The 13859-nt window shown below is 49.7% G+C and overlaps 1 protein-coding gene across 6 annotated transcripts in view; it reads left to right on the top strand.

The window, feature by feature from the left end:
* SUN1 (Sad1 and UNC84 domain containing 1) overlaps positions 1-13859 on the top strand; it is a 54409-nt gene that overhangs the window by 34283 nt on the left and 6267 nt on the right. For all 6 annotated transcript variants that reach the window (XM_060078359.1, XM_060078362.1, XM_060078360.1 and 3 more), the window contains 10 exons: positions 60-153; positions 730-788; positions 938-1083; positions 1960-2136; positions 5123-5209; positions 6813-6856; positions 8301-8436; positions 9840-10094; positions 10834-10918; positions 13645-13760. In XM_060078359.1, coding sequence (XP_059934342.1) covers positions 60-153; positions 730-788; positions 938-1083; positions 1960-2136; positions 5123-5209; positions 6813-6856; positions 8301-8436; positions 9840-10094; positions 10834-10918; positions 13645-13760 — 1199 coding nt within the window. The remainder of the gene's footprint in view (positions 1-59; positions 154-729; positions 789-937; positions 1084-1959; positions 2137-5122; positions 5210-6812; positions 6857-8300; positions 8437-9839; positions 10095-10833; positions 10919-13644; positions 13761-13859) is intronic.

The raw sequence follows: 13859 nt of genomic DNA, 5'->3' as shown, positions 1-13859 counted from the left end.
CTAGGAGTTTGGTTTTTCTAAGAACATTTCCTTAGAATGTTTGGTGTTTTCTCTTTTAGGGAAGGCAGCATCTGAAGTATTCTGGTGGCTTGGGATTGGATGGTACCAGTTTGTTACTTTGGTTTCTTGGCTGAATGTGTTTCTTCTTACAAGGTAAGGAAACTGATATCATGTCAGCTTGGTGTTTTAAAGAACTGATTTTGTGCTAATTTCATGGTATCATTTGATTTAATCATGTTATGTTTTGCAAAGTGCTTTCATATTCTTAATTTTTCAAACCACTCCTGTGAGAAAGGAAAGGCAGGTGTCATCCTTGAAGAAAACCAGAGTGTGCAGAGTTTAAGTGACGTGTCCAAGATTACGCAGCTGGAAGGGTGTGCTCGGGGCTAGACCTGGACCCTCTGGTGCACTTGCCCCAGCACCAGGTGGCCTCAGTGGGTCAATGACCAAGGTCCTTAAGTGCCCTCCTGTGCACCCAGCCCGGCGTGTTTGCAGTTACCGACCTGCTGGGTTGTTCACCTGGGCCTGGGAGACAGCACCGTGTGGCCAGGGTTTCCTTCAGGCAGCCGCTTACCTGGTAGATAAAGCTCGCTGCATTTCTCAGCCTGTGACTTCCACCTTAAATTAGGGAGGGGGTATTTTGTATAAAATTATCTAGAGAGGTCATATAGAATGGTGAGCCCTGCCTTTTACTTTTTCCAAGTTAAATGTTTTTCTTTTTATTCCTAGGTGCCTTCAGAATATTTGCAAGTTTTTAATCTTGCTCATTCCACTATTACTTTTACTAGGTAAGTAAAATTTTACTTTGTTACCTAAGATGACTAATATGTACACATGCGTATATATGTAAATCCGTGAAAGAATTGAACATTTAAGTACACCTTTTGAAAAGCACTGTATGTACATGTGTATACAGTTGCTTTTTCTCTCCTTCAAGGTGCGAGTATTTCATTATGGGGCCAGGGTGATGTCCTTTCACTCCTGCCTGTGTTAAACTGGATGCACAGCCACAGAGCACAGAGGGCGGATGACCCCAGGACCACGCTCACACCCGACACTTCCCACCCGAACCAGCCCCTGCAGGTAATCAGTTAGGATGTGCTGTTCCCTGGCGTTGCCAACCTGTGTTCTCCAGCGTAAGTTTCCGTACTACTTGTAAACTACAAGGTAGTTCATTTGGGCACTCTTGTTTTAGAAAATATTTTAAAACGTCAAATAAGCGTGTCTTAAGCTCCTTAAATGTTGCGAAACAATTCAAGTAATGCATACAGGCACACCTCAGAGATACTGCATGTTCAGCTCCAGTACCATACGAATTTTTTGGTTTCCTGGTGCACATAAAAGTTATCTTTACAGTGTACTATAGTCTGTTAAGTGTGCAATAGCATTATGTCTAAAAAAAAATAGTGTACAGACCTTTATTGAAAATACTTTATTGCTAAAAAATGCTAACCATCATCTGAGCCTTTAATGAGTTGTAATGTTTTTGCTGGTGGAGGGTTTGAAATATCTTGAGAATCACCGAAGTGTGACACAGACACACAAAACGAGCAGATGCTGTTGGGGAGATGCAAGGACAGACTCGCTGGACGCAGGGTCCCCACAGGCCTTCACTTGTGAACAGTGCAGTGTCTGCGAAGTGCAGTAGAGCGAGGGGTGCCTGTATTTCAGGCAGTCTCATTATTTAGTTCATTTTCATTAAAAAAAAGAAAGTTTTCATTACTTTGGAAAATACAGAAAGCATAAAGAAGAAAATAAAAACCACCCATAGTCTGCCACGTAAAGGAACTCACTAATGACGGACATTTTCACGTCTTTCCTTTGGGGGTGGGTGTGTGTTGTAGTTGACGTTTCCCTGTAATGCTCTGTTTTGTTGTTTCGACTTACCCTGTGCTGTACTCTCCTTTGCCAGCTCGACCTTCTCATTTGTGTCACCTCTGGAACCTCTTACTGTTTCAGGTTGGCGATGAGGTTTTCCACTGGCATCGGATGAGTGAAGTGGAAAGGCAGGTGGCTGCGTTGTCGGGACAGTGTCACAGCCACGACGAGAAGCTTGGAGAGCTGTCAACCTTGCTCCAGAAACTGCAGGCGCGGGTGGACCGGGCGGATGGCAGCAACGAGGGGGTGTCGCCCCCGGTGAGGGGCGTGGTGGGGGCAGCGTCTCAAGGGGGCTGGCGCTGGTGGGCGTGGAGCTCCCAGGTGATGCCACCGTGGAGTTCTCGGGTGTTGTGTTTTCCTTTTGGGGGCAAGGAATAGGAGGGCCCTGCAGTGAGAGGTGGCCGCATGGATGGCAGTGTGGGTTCCTGGCCTGCAGTGGCGGGGAGCTGTGGTAGGTGCCCCCAGAGAGATGCCACGGCTGAGGCCAGGGTAGGGGGTGGGGTGCACCCTGGGAGCAGGCAGGGTTGGGGGAGGGGGTGGAGGCATGTGGGTGACGCCCAAGAGTGAGGTCAGGCTGCGGCGGGACAGACGGGTGTCCCTAGCCTGCGTTTTAATTGGTGAATGGATTGAACACAATTCGATGAAATTTTTCTGGCACTGAACTGAAAAGCTCAAATTTGTGATTTAAAATATCTCAAGATCATGAAATAGTTAAGTAGCTACTATTCCTTATGAAACCGTAGGCCTGTATATATGTGTTTCATTTATTTGGTTCTCAAGGAAACGCTTTTCGGTCCATTTTCCTCAAAACTGATAGTTATTTTCTTAAGTTCCACAATGATTTAATTTAGGTATTTTGGATTGAAATCTTTAAAATAGGCATTGCCCCTTGTCTCCACAAATGCTTTCCCCTGATCCTGTTTTCTCAGCAAAGAGCCCACTACCCACCCAACTGTTCGCACTCCAACTGGAGGGCACCCTCCACCCCTGATCATGCATGTCTTGTCGGCCTGCAGACCCCTCCGGGCTCCCTGTGGCCCCACCGTGCTCTCGAGCAGCCTGGCTCTGCCTGGCTTCGCCGGAGCCTGCTTCCGCTTGTCTCGGGGTGGGTGCCCCTTGCCGGCTGTTTCCTGACTGGGCTCAGTGTTCCCACCCTCCTGCTCACCTGTCCCAGCATCAGCGTGTGCCCCTGTTTGTAGCTGTTGCTGGCTTAATCTACTGTGTTCTCACACCTGTTGGGGGCAGAATGTGTGAATCTTCTCGATTCTGGTCGGGTCCCTGTAACGTGCTGACAGGCACTGGTTCCCAAAGTTACTAGGCGTGTTCCACCTTCTCTGCATGGCCCCTGGGTGCCTGCTTGGGGTTCTCACATCCAAAGGCCACCTGGTGTCCTGCGTTGATTCCTCACTAGTTGCTTATTTTTGGCTTCTCAGCCGTAGAACTGAGATGATTTCAGTGAGATCCAGTTAACACCGTTATGAGCTTTCTGTTCCATTTTTTTTTTCTTTTTTTGTGCGGTACGCGGGCCTCTCACTGTTGTGGCCTCTCCCGTTGCGGAGCACAGGCTCCGGACGCACAGGCTCAGCGGCCATGGCTCACGGGCCCAGCTGCTCCGTGGCATGTGGGATCTTCCTGGACCGGGGCACAAACCCGCGTCCCCTGCATCGGCAGGCGGACTCTCAACCACTGCGCCACCAGGGAAGCCCTGTTCCTTATTTTAAAATGAGATTCGAGATGTGATGAGCTGAGTGCAGATTTAGCTCATCCTTCCCACGCTGTCCTCCACCACTTAACCCCTATTCAGGTATGATTGTGACGGTGACCCTGGCAGATTGAAGCTTGGTTCTGCGGCTGCCACACACTGGTGGTCAGTGTGCTGACTACCTGTTATCCTTCCCTGAGCGGCTGGCACAGGTTTATCCCATGTGTGTCTCCAGGAGAGTGGGCCGCCTGCTGCATGTGGCTGTGCGAGTTTAAAGTAATTGACGCTTAGGGACTTCCCTGGCGGTCTGGTGGTTAGGACTCGGCGCTTTCACTGCCGTGGCCCGGGTTCAATCCCTGGTCCGGGAACTAAGATCCCACAAGCCACGAGGCACGGCCCCCACAAAAAAAAAAAAAATTAACACTAAGTAACATTTAGCTTCTCTTTCAGTTGCCCCAGCCACACATCAGGTGCTCCGGGGCACATGTGGCTGCCGTGCTGGGCAGAGGCCATCCCGCTGTGCCCAGGGCCAGCGGGCTGTACAGTAGGAGACCCGGCCTGACCTCGAGGACATGCAGCCGAGCCCAGCGGCTGACCCTCCCGCACCCCGGTGCCCTGGGGTCACCCTCCCAGCTGCCCTTCATCCCTCAGCTTTGCTTCACCTGATTTGTCATCTTCTATTTTTATAAGTCATTGTGGTTGTATTTTGGAACAAGATGGGGTATAAATGAGTGAATGAAACTCCTGTAATAAGAGTGTACAATGACTTTCTGTCTTTCTTTCTGACTGGATTTTAGTTCAGGGGCAGGCGTTCTTTGCTGGTGGTGGTGTCTCCTGTGTGGATGTCCTTTGATTATACAACTGGCAGAGGTTTTCCTAGACCTTCCCAGGGAGTGTATCTGATAACCTTACTACAGATTTACCTTCTAAGAATTGCTGAAGAAATGGGTGGGAATGTGCTGGACAAAGACTGTTTTCAAAGTTACTTATGTTGAGAAAGCATTATTCTCTCTCTGGCTGCTGTGCTGACCACTTGTGTCCCTGAGCCGGGGAGGAACTTGCCTGCTTGGCCGCATGATCTGAGCTTTCATCCCCTGATCAGCACTGTTCTGAGGGCTCTAGCACCGGTTCTGATGACCATTGAGATGTCACACATTTTATACGAATATGAAAGATCAAGAGGGAGTGTGAGTGGGTCCTTGGTGGTTGTGGTGTAAGTCTCTGGGTACAGCGGGTGCCTAGGGAGTGTGTGTTGAATGAATGGTAATTGCTCTGTCCATGCAGGTGTTTTTGATAATTACCAGTCTTAACGAATATTCTGTGACTAGAAAAGCTGTTTGTGCCTTTTGTCTTAGGGAAGGTTTCAGAGGCGGAGATGAGGACGTCGCTGAGGTCGCCCCCATGGGATGCTGTGCCCAGCTGGGACCACAGTCTCTGGCTGTTGTTGTGCTGTGTAGAAACAGCACGGCCTGACTGGCCAGGTTTGGGCTTATTTGTTGCTTAACTTTCTCTACCACTTGTTCATTCATTTTCCTTTTCAAGACCGACTACGTGACTCTCCGCCAAGAACATGAATTGCGCCTCTCCAGCCTGGAAGATATTCTTGGAAAACTGACAGAAAGATCTGAGGTATTCATGCTCTTGACCTTTCACTTGCAGCCCCAGCACCGTGATTTCCTTGATAAGCGTCAGCTGCAGTTACTGTGCTCACAGCCCCCAGCCTTTAAAGTGCTTCTTTTAGGGCGTTTGCTGCTATCCTTTATAAAACGAAAGGGAAATATTTCTTTTTTTTTAATTAAAAATTTTTTTTCTATTTATTTATTTTTGGCTGCGTTGGGTCTTCGTTGCTGCGCGCAGGCTTTCTGTAGCTGCGGTGAGCAGGGGCTACTCTTCGTTGCGTTGTGCGGGCTTCTCACTGCAGTGGCTTCTCTTGCTGTGGAGCATGGGCTCTAGGCATGCGGGCTCAGTCGTTGTGGCTCACGGGCTTAGTTGCTCCGCGGCATGTGGGATCTTCCCGGACCAGGGCTCAAACCCATGTGCCCTGCATTGGCAGGCAGATTCTTAACCACTGCGCCACCAGAGAAGTCCCCATTGTGTTGCTTTAATGTTTTGTAAGTGTGTCCAGCTCACTGGCTCCCAGGTGGGGGCGGTTTTCCTCACTGTCACCCAGCCTCCACAGGGTGACAGTGTCTGTGGACAAGGGAGTGAAGGTTCACCCTGAACCTTCTGACAGGGGATTTTCTGGTCAGAAAGTCTAGTCTTGTCAGGTGTTGGGCAGGCGGAGGGAGGAGACGGGCACCTGCATGGACATGGACGAGGACTGGGGGCGCTGAGGAGGTGGCCTGGATCCCCGATGGGCCTCAGGGGAGAGGCACAGCCCTCGGGAGCTCAGGACTGGCCGCTGTGTTGCTGACGGTGTCACAGGGGAGCAGTTGAGTCCATCCTTTGCTTAGATGTTTCCAGGGCGCCTGAGGAGGACGCGTGCCTCCGTGAGGGAGCTGGCCTTGGTCCTGTCCATGTCGCCGCCTCTGTCGAGTTACGGCCTATGTGGCCGCTGGGCCTCGGCTCGCGTGGGGCGGTGGGCGCCCGTGCCTGTGAACAGGCCGTGTTAATAAGTCGTGCCTTTGTGTGTGAGTCTGCCGTCCTCCTCCTTGTCCTGCCACATTGAAAGCACTTACCAGAGGTGGTGGTGGTGGCGGCATCTGGCTTCCTGGCCTGCATCCTGGTTACAGGAGCTGCTCTTTTTTTTTTTTTTTTTGCGGTACGTGGGCCTCTCACTGCTGTGGCCTCTCCCGTTGCAGAGCACAGGCTCCGTATGCGCAGGCTCAGCGGCCATGGCTCACGGGCCCAGCCGCTCAGCGGCATGTGGGATCTTCCCGGCCCGGGGCACGAACCCGTGTCCCCTGCATCGGCAGGCGGACTCTCAACCACTGCGCCACCAGGGAAGCCCCGGGAGCTGCTTATTTCGAAAATCCATCAAGCTGCTTTTTTGTATGACCTGTGCACCTAAGTATACGTTGTGTGTCGTCTTTTAAAAGTCTTCTTTGGAAAGTAAACGTCCCTCACCTGCCTGTCAACAGGCAGGTCTGGGCTTTAAATTAAGGGGGAAAAAATCCTAGATAAATATGTGTATTTTTATTTCTGTTTATATGTATATAGTCAAGTATATGATTTTATGGAAAGTTGCTATGTAACTTGTGTATTTAAATGGATTGTTTCTCCTACATTTTAGGCCATCCAGAAGGAATTAGAACAGACTGCACTAAGAACAGTCAGGTAGGATAAATCCAAATAAATTCCTCTCCTGTCTTCTGTGCTCCTCTCTGTCACGTGGGGCTGTGCCGTCCTTAGCAAGGGGCACTGTTTGCACCTGGGATGACTGGGCTGTGCTGCTGGTAACAGTCCCAACTGTTGTCTTTCTGGGAGACCCTTCAGGGCACCTGAGGATGGAGGAGGGGTCGGGGAGCTTGTTGCCATCCACCTCCATGCAGCACCAAAGACAGCGGGGGCCCCCAGCTTTGCTCTGGGGAGACTCCCTGCCCGGAGGTACCGGGAGGGTCCTCAGGGCGCGAGGAACGGGCCGTGAGTTCATGGCACAGCGTGGAGTGGGCTTCCTGCCTGGACCTCTGCTGGCTCTGCGGGCATCACAGTTCAACCCTGATCCCCCACTCGGCAGCCCCTCGAGGGGGCCAGACATGCGCCTTCTGAGCTGCGAGGCTCTCACCAAGGCTGGGCCTCCTCTGAGCCCTTTCTTTGTTGCTAAACAGCCCTGGTCCCTCAGCAGTTTCAGGGGGGTGGCGTTTGGTCCCTCGTAGCCTGGTTGCTTTTCTTCCACACGTTTGTCAGCTCCCCTGAAGTCCCCTGGCAGCATGGAGCTTCTTCCTGTCTCAGAGCCGCTCACTGTGTTCACACCCTTGGTTTTGTCACCTGGGTTCTCTCCGCCCCATTGTCTGAATAGGACACTGTTACCCTTTTGTTACTCCAGCCACTCCACTCACCCTCGGGAGAGAGCAGATGACGAGCTTTAACCTCTCGTCTTCCCGCTCTAGCTCCTGTGTGTTTCTGTGGGTCCTATCTTGTGATTTGAGACCTCAACCACCCTCATCTCAGGATGGGTATGAGTGTTAGCACACTTTTAACTTTCCTTTAGAGCCTTTACATATCAAAACACCTTTTGACTGAAGTCATGTGGCTCCTGCAGTGTTTACCCCAGAGTGCGCTCTTCTGAGATATGAACTGTTGGTACGTCAACAACTATAACTACCTATAAACAACTATAAATATAATATTGTAATATTTCATAATGTACAATACCTACATTAAAATAGAATTGTTAAAACCCTGAGCCATATGTGTTTAGTTTTCTCTTCCAGTCGCATGAAAACTTCATATTTAATTTTATAGTGATTATCAGTAAACACTGTCACAAGGCGATAGGTACAGGTTTAAATATTAAATAGTATATGAGAGCCCCCACCAGCACCCAGAGGAGCATAACCGCTGCTCATGGCAGGTTTGGCCCCCGCCTGGGCAGGTGTGCGTGTCTGTGCGTGTGCGGACCTTGAGGTGCGAACAGCCTCCGGGGCCTTGGCTTGAAACTTGTGTGCTGCTGAGGCACAGGGTGGTGTGTTCACAGCTGACCTGCACGGGGAACACGGGCGTTTCTCCTGCACGTGCTCTTGGCAGGACTGACCTGTCCTGTTGTCACCCCCCACCACAGCAGAGCCGACGAGGAGCCGCGCCTCCTTGCCGTGGCCCGGCATCTGGAGCAGGAGCTGGGGCGCCTGAAAGCAGACTTGTCCGGGTGGCAGCGGTTGGGGGCCAGCCAGGAGGAGGTGGACGCAGCATCTGAAAGAGTAGGTGTCCTCAGCTTTACGTTTTGTTTTATCATGGAAGATAAAAACACTCGAGTTGATATCTTTATTAAGTTAATTTCAACTTTCTTGAAAAATTTTGTTTTACTATATTTGAAGTTTTTAACCATCTTGAATAGAATAATTAAAAATTCAGCTCCCCTCGAATTCCCGTCTCTCCAGTGACACGAGATGTCTTTCCTTCCTCATGCGCATGGCCATGGACTCACCTTTACTGGGGGCAGGGCCGGTTGTATATCTTCTCACCAAAGTAGAGTCACGCTGCGGTTTCGTATCACATCCTCACGTCACCGACATGGCTTCAGGCCTCTGTATCCATGTGCAGAAGAAGAAATCTAGACATTTATAGCTACGTGAAAATGAAAACACGGACATTGGAGTGGCCCAGGTCATCCTAAGTCAAAGGCGGACGGTTGGTGGGGAGGAGGTCTCGCAGGCCCAGGGGGACAGTTTGCGGTGCAGGAAGCTGCTGAGGCCGATGGGGCAGCGCAGCAGAGATGCGGCCCAGCCCAGCAGGCAGCCCGTCTCCCTGAATGGGTTTGCAGGTCACGTGAATGACTGCTCCTGAGTCCTCAGGATGGCGAGGTGGTGACAGTCTCCTCCGGGGCTGGCTCGGGACACAGGTGTCCTCATGGCTGGGGGACTGTGAATGCCTGCAGCCTTTTGGGGGGAAGATTTTGAGATGGTCACAGGTCACAGAGACACACAGTCTTTGAGACCAGCAGCCACGCTCTTGGGACTCTGGGTGCAGAGGTGAAAGCGCCAGCGCAGGGGCCACGGAAGAGTGTGTGCAGTGTTGTGACAGTAGCGCTGAGGTGGCCCGAGTGCCTGCGTCAGAGCAGCGGCTGACCTGTACGGTGGGACGTGCCAGAGCCTGCAAGTGAGGAGGTCGATGTGCTCGCTTCGTCACGGTGCTGTGCTCTTCCTGGTGCTCCTGCCCCATCTTCCACTCTCTGTGGAGCAGGGAGAGGAGCTCATACACATAGTGGTGTGTGTGCAGAAGTAACGCACTTGGATGCTTCCAGCCTGCGTAAAGTTACCTTTTCAGTTGTGTGTGTGACTGTTTCCTTCTCAGACTGAGTTTGAAGACGAGGGGCCCTGTCATCTGCACCTCACCTGGGGCAGGGCCCCTCTCCTGCTGTCCCGTGGGCACCCAGGGCACCTAGGCTGTGCTCTCTCCTCTATCCCTGTTCCCCTGAATGTATTTCAGCATCTTTGGAGGGTTCCTAAGTTTCGTATGAAGGGAAAAAACCGTGTCAGGTTTCCATTATGGATTTTGAACTGCTGTGTGGTCTTTCCAGGGTATCTAAGGTGACAGAGTGAAGAGTTGAAACGATTTAGCTACAACAGTAGATTCATGTTATATTCACCAATGATTTTACTAGGTGGACGCCCAAGTCAGAGAAACTCTCAGACTCATGTTCTCCGGAGATCAGCACGAATCTTCTCTCGAGTGGCTGCTCCAGAAACTGTCTGCTCAATTTGTAAATAAGGATAACTTGCAGATTTTATTACGAGATTTAGAGCTGCAGATACTGAAGAACATTACCCACTACATTTCTGTGACAAAACAGATGCCAACTTCTGAAACTGTAGTATCTGCTGTGAATGGAGCGGGCGTTTCTGGCATAACAGAAGCGGTAAGTAGACAATGAGAATTGTTTAAAATTCACATGGTAGTGAAACTGATCATCTAGGTATTAAGCTAGGAGGTTTTTAAATTTATTTATTTATTATATATGTATGTATGTATTTATGTATTTAGCTAGCTAGCTGCGCCTGGTCTTAGTTGCAGCACACGGGATCTTTAGTTGCGGCATGTGGGATCTAGTTCGCTGACCAGGGATCAGACCCAGGCCCCCTGCATTGGGAGTGTGGAGTCTTCCCCACTGGACCACCAGGGAAGTCCCAAGCTAGCAGATTTTGATGTTTTGTTCTACGAATGGTCTTCTAGGGATGTGATTATGATATAAAAAGTGCTTAGCACCATGCAGGGTGCTGGGATCGGTAAGCTTCAGCTGTTGTTGTTATCAAACTACTTCTTAGGAGTACTTTATACTTGATTAATCTTTTTGTCCCAAAGACTTGGTCTCCCTGGGTGGCCACATACCTTCTGGAATTACACAAAAATTTCCCATAATACAGCCCCAAGTTACCATCTCTAACACTAGTCCTTGCTTTGTCCACTTTTTATGGCACTGGGGGTTCCGGCTCTGAGACTTTCTTGCCCGTGTCTGAGCCAGGGTCCCCGCAGTTGAGAGCAGGACTGAAGTTTGGGATTGCTGAGACAGCCCCCGTGCCCGTTGTCCCCAAATAGAGTTAACTGAAAACATGTCCTTCATTTCTGGGGTCGCCTCCGTGTGTGCCTTCACTGCCCAGCAAGCGCGTGCCATCGTGAACAGCGCCCTGAGGCTGTACTCCCAGGACAAGACTGGCATGGTGGACTTCGCCCTGGAGTCCGGGGGTGAGTGCCAGACCCCTGACCCAAAAGTGCTACTGACAGCGGGAGGCCACTCAAGAGGCTGTTACCTGCCCCACACCCAACAGTAGGGAGCTTGTTAGGACTTTCAAAGACCTGAGAAAAGAGCATTATTCTAGGCGAGCCCCTAGTGTTCTGCCTCAGAGCACAGCCAGGTTCCCCCAGGAGCTCTGGTGGCTGTGCTTGCAGCTCACGCGTCAGCTGTGGGTGTGAGCCTGTGAGATGACGCACATCTGCAAAGTCTCAGTTTGGAGGCATTTCAGTAGCTTTTAGGTTTTTCTGGCCATACGAGAGTTTACCACCACAGAAATGATTGATTATTCACTTATGATCTTGTGTGTTGTAAAGTGTGTGGGTTTTTTTAAGTATAGAAGTCCAGTAAAAAGAAACTGACCCTAGAGCAGCATGGGTCAAGCTGAATGAACAGAGAGAAGGATGGGGGTGCTATTCTGATTCCTCAAGGAAGTGGTCCGTTGAGTCTGGAAGTGCTGTGTGGACATGGCACAGGCCCTGGACCAGGTGTATTGGATAAACCACACTTGGTTTAGTGAAGCATCGTGTCTGTGGAGTTCTGTGACCATCCCTCGGTGGCGTCCAGGACAGCACACCCGGATCACACATGAGAACACATCTGTGAAAATGGGAATGACGTCACGTCAGTTCAGGGAGCATTTTGCCACCATACGTGTTAGAGAAAATCTTGGTTTTCTAAATTTTTAAAACTTAGGAATTGCAGATGAGGGCTGGTTGACTAATACAGTCTCTCGGAGGAAAGGAGGTTCTTGATGACACTTCAGTAATCAAGGGAGAGGGCCTGTGGGAGGGGTGGGGACGTCAGCCCACACTGAGAGTCAGTCACCTGCCCCAGCCGTTCAGGGCACCAGGCGATGGGGCTCAGAGCAGCCTCGCAGGAGCTGTGGCCCGTCCCCATCGCTCACCCTCTCACGGGGGCTGAACAACAGTGCGGGAGGCTGCTGTTGCCGGCGGACATCGCCACGTGCTTCCAGCGTCAGAAGTCAGTAAGGCTGCTTAACTGCTCTTGGTGTATATTTTGTTTAGAATGACTGTTTTAGAATGTTAAGTGAGTTTAGTTTTGTGTTTTGAAATTCAGTGATTTCTGAAGAAATCATTTTCGCAATTCAGAGACATCGACTGATGACTTAACAGTTCAGTGGGACCAGTAGTTGTCATTTTTTCTTAGAGGCATAATGAGCCCTCACAGGTTGGCATGTTATTAATTCAGAATTCTGATAATCCTGACAAGGCTGAACTGAACGTTCTGTTACTGAACAAAACATATATTGGCTCTTTTTAAGTGAAAAAACTGAGTCACTGTATTTAAGAAGACACTTTTTTAGAATGAGAATAAGATATTTTAAAAAGAATTCAGTGGTTCAGAAGTTTGGACCTGCTGATCAGCTATGTCAAAATCACATTGTTTGCTTGTTTAAAATTCCCTCCCATCCAATCCCCTCCCCTGTTATCAGGTGAGAAGCTCTAAAAGGGGCCTGCGGCTGCGTTTGCAGGTGTTCTGAGGGGTTGTGATGTGCAGCCAGCTTAGGGACTGTTGGCTTAGAATACAGACTGCTCAGGACTTTTTCGTTTTATTACTCACTTATTTGTTTTTCTTTTTAATTTATTTTAGTTGATGTTTCTTCCCACACCAAGTTGTTTTGGCCTGCTTTGGCACCAACATCCTGTCTGTCCTATTTCCTGTTGAGGGGCAAAGTGGACTTTTTTTTTTAACACTCTTTTTATTATTATTATTGAGGTATAATTCACATAACAAACTTCACCATTTTCAAGTGTACAGTTTCATGGCTTTTAGTATATTTATTATGTTGTACAACAGTCACCACTATCTAATTCCAGGACATTTCTTTTCTTTTTTTTTAATTTATTTAATTAATTTATTTTTGGCTGCATTGGGTCTTCGTTGCTGTGCACAGGCTTTCTCTAGGTGTGGCGAGTGGGGGCTACTCTTTGTTGCAGTGCACGGGCTTCTCATTGCGGTGGCTTCTCTTGTTGTGGAGCACAGGCTCTAGGCGCGTGGGCTTCAGTAGTTGTGGCACGTGGGCTCAGTAGCTGTGGCTCACGGGCTCTAGAGCGCAGGCTCAGCAGTTGTGGCTCACGGGCTTAGTTGTTCCGCGGCATGTGGGACCTTCCCGGACCAGGGTTTGACCCCATGTCCCCTGCATTGGCAGGCAGATTCTTAACCACTGTGCCACCAAAGAAGCCCCAGGACGTTTCTGTTTATTTCCAAATAGAAACCCTGTCCTTGTTAGAAACTTCCTATTACCCCAGCAATTTGTAATTGTCATAATATTTTATCACTTTGGCCTATTAAGTAGGTCCTCTGAAAACCTGACAGGTAACACTGGTGCCTGGTTGAATTCATTATTCTTTATTTTAAAACGTGAACAAAAGTTCACTCAGAGTCGCTGTCCCTATAGTGGCAGGCGGGGAGCCCAGTATTTTATTGTCTTTGGTTGGCGGTAGGGACTGTGTGTCCTAAAGCAGTTGTGAACTGTTGACACTGAATTTGGAAAAAGTAAAATTAAGAGTGGAGCTGATCTTCAAGTAGAAGATTCTTTATATGAGTTAGAAATGTAAGAATTTTTAGAACATTTCAGATAAATCTCTACAGGTGGGTAGTGATACTGCTTCTGAAACAGGATAAGATGCTGAGACACATTTCAACTCTGCTGTAGGTGGGAGCATCTTGAGTACCCGCTGCTCTGAGACGTATGAGACCAGGACCGCACTCATCAGCCTGTTCGGCGTCCCACTCTGGTACTTCTCCCAGTCTCCCCGCGTGGCCATCCAGGTGAGCAGGTGTGCGGGTCGAGGCCTCCAGCACAGTCATGGTGCCGGCTGAGACCGTTTTAGGGGTGTGCTTGTTTACCTTCTTGTTGAGGTGTAAGCT

This window comes from Mesoplodon densirostris, chromosome 16 (genome assembly GCF_025265405.1).
Source record: "Mesoplodon densirostris isolate mMesDen1 chromosome 16, mMesDen1 primary haplotype, whole genome shotgun sequence".
Taxonomy (NCBI): Eukaryota; Metazoa; Chordata; class Mammalia; order Artiodactyla; family Ziphiidae; genus Mesoplodon; species Mesoplodon densirostris.
Note: the sequence above shows the minus strand (reverse complement) of the source record. Positions and strands in the feature narration are given on the sequence as shown.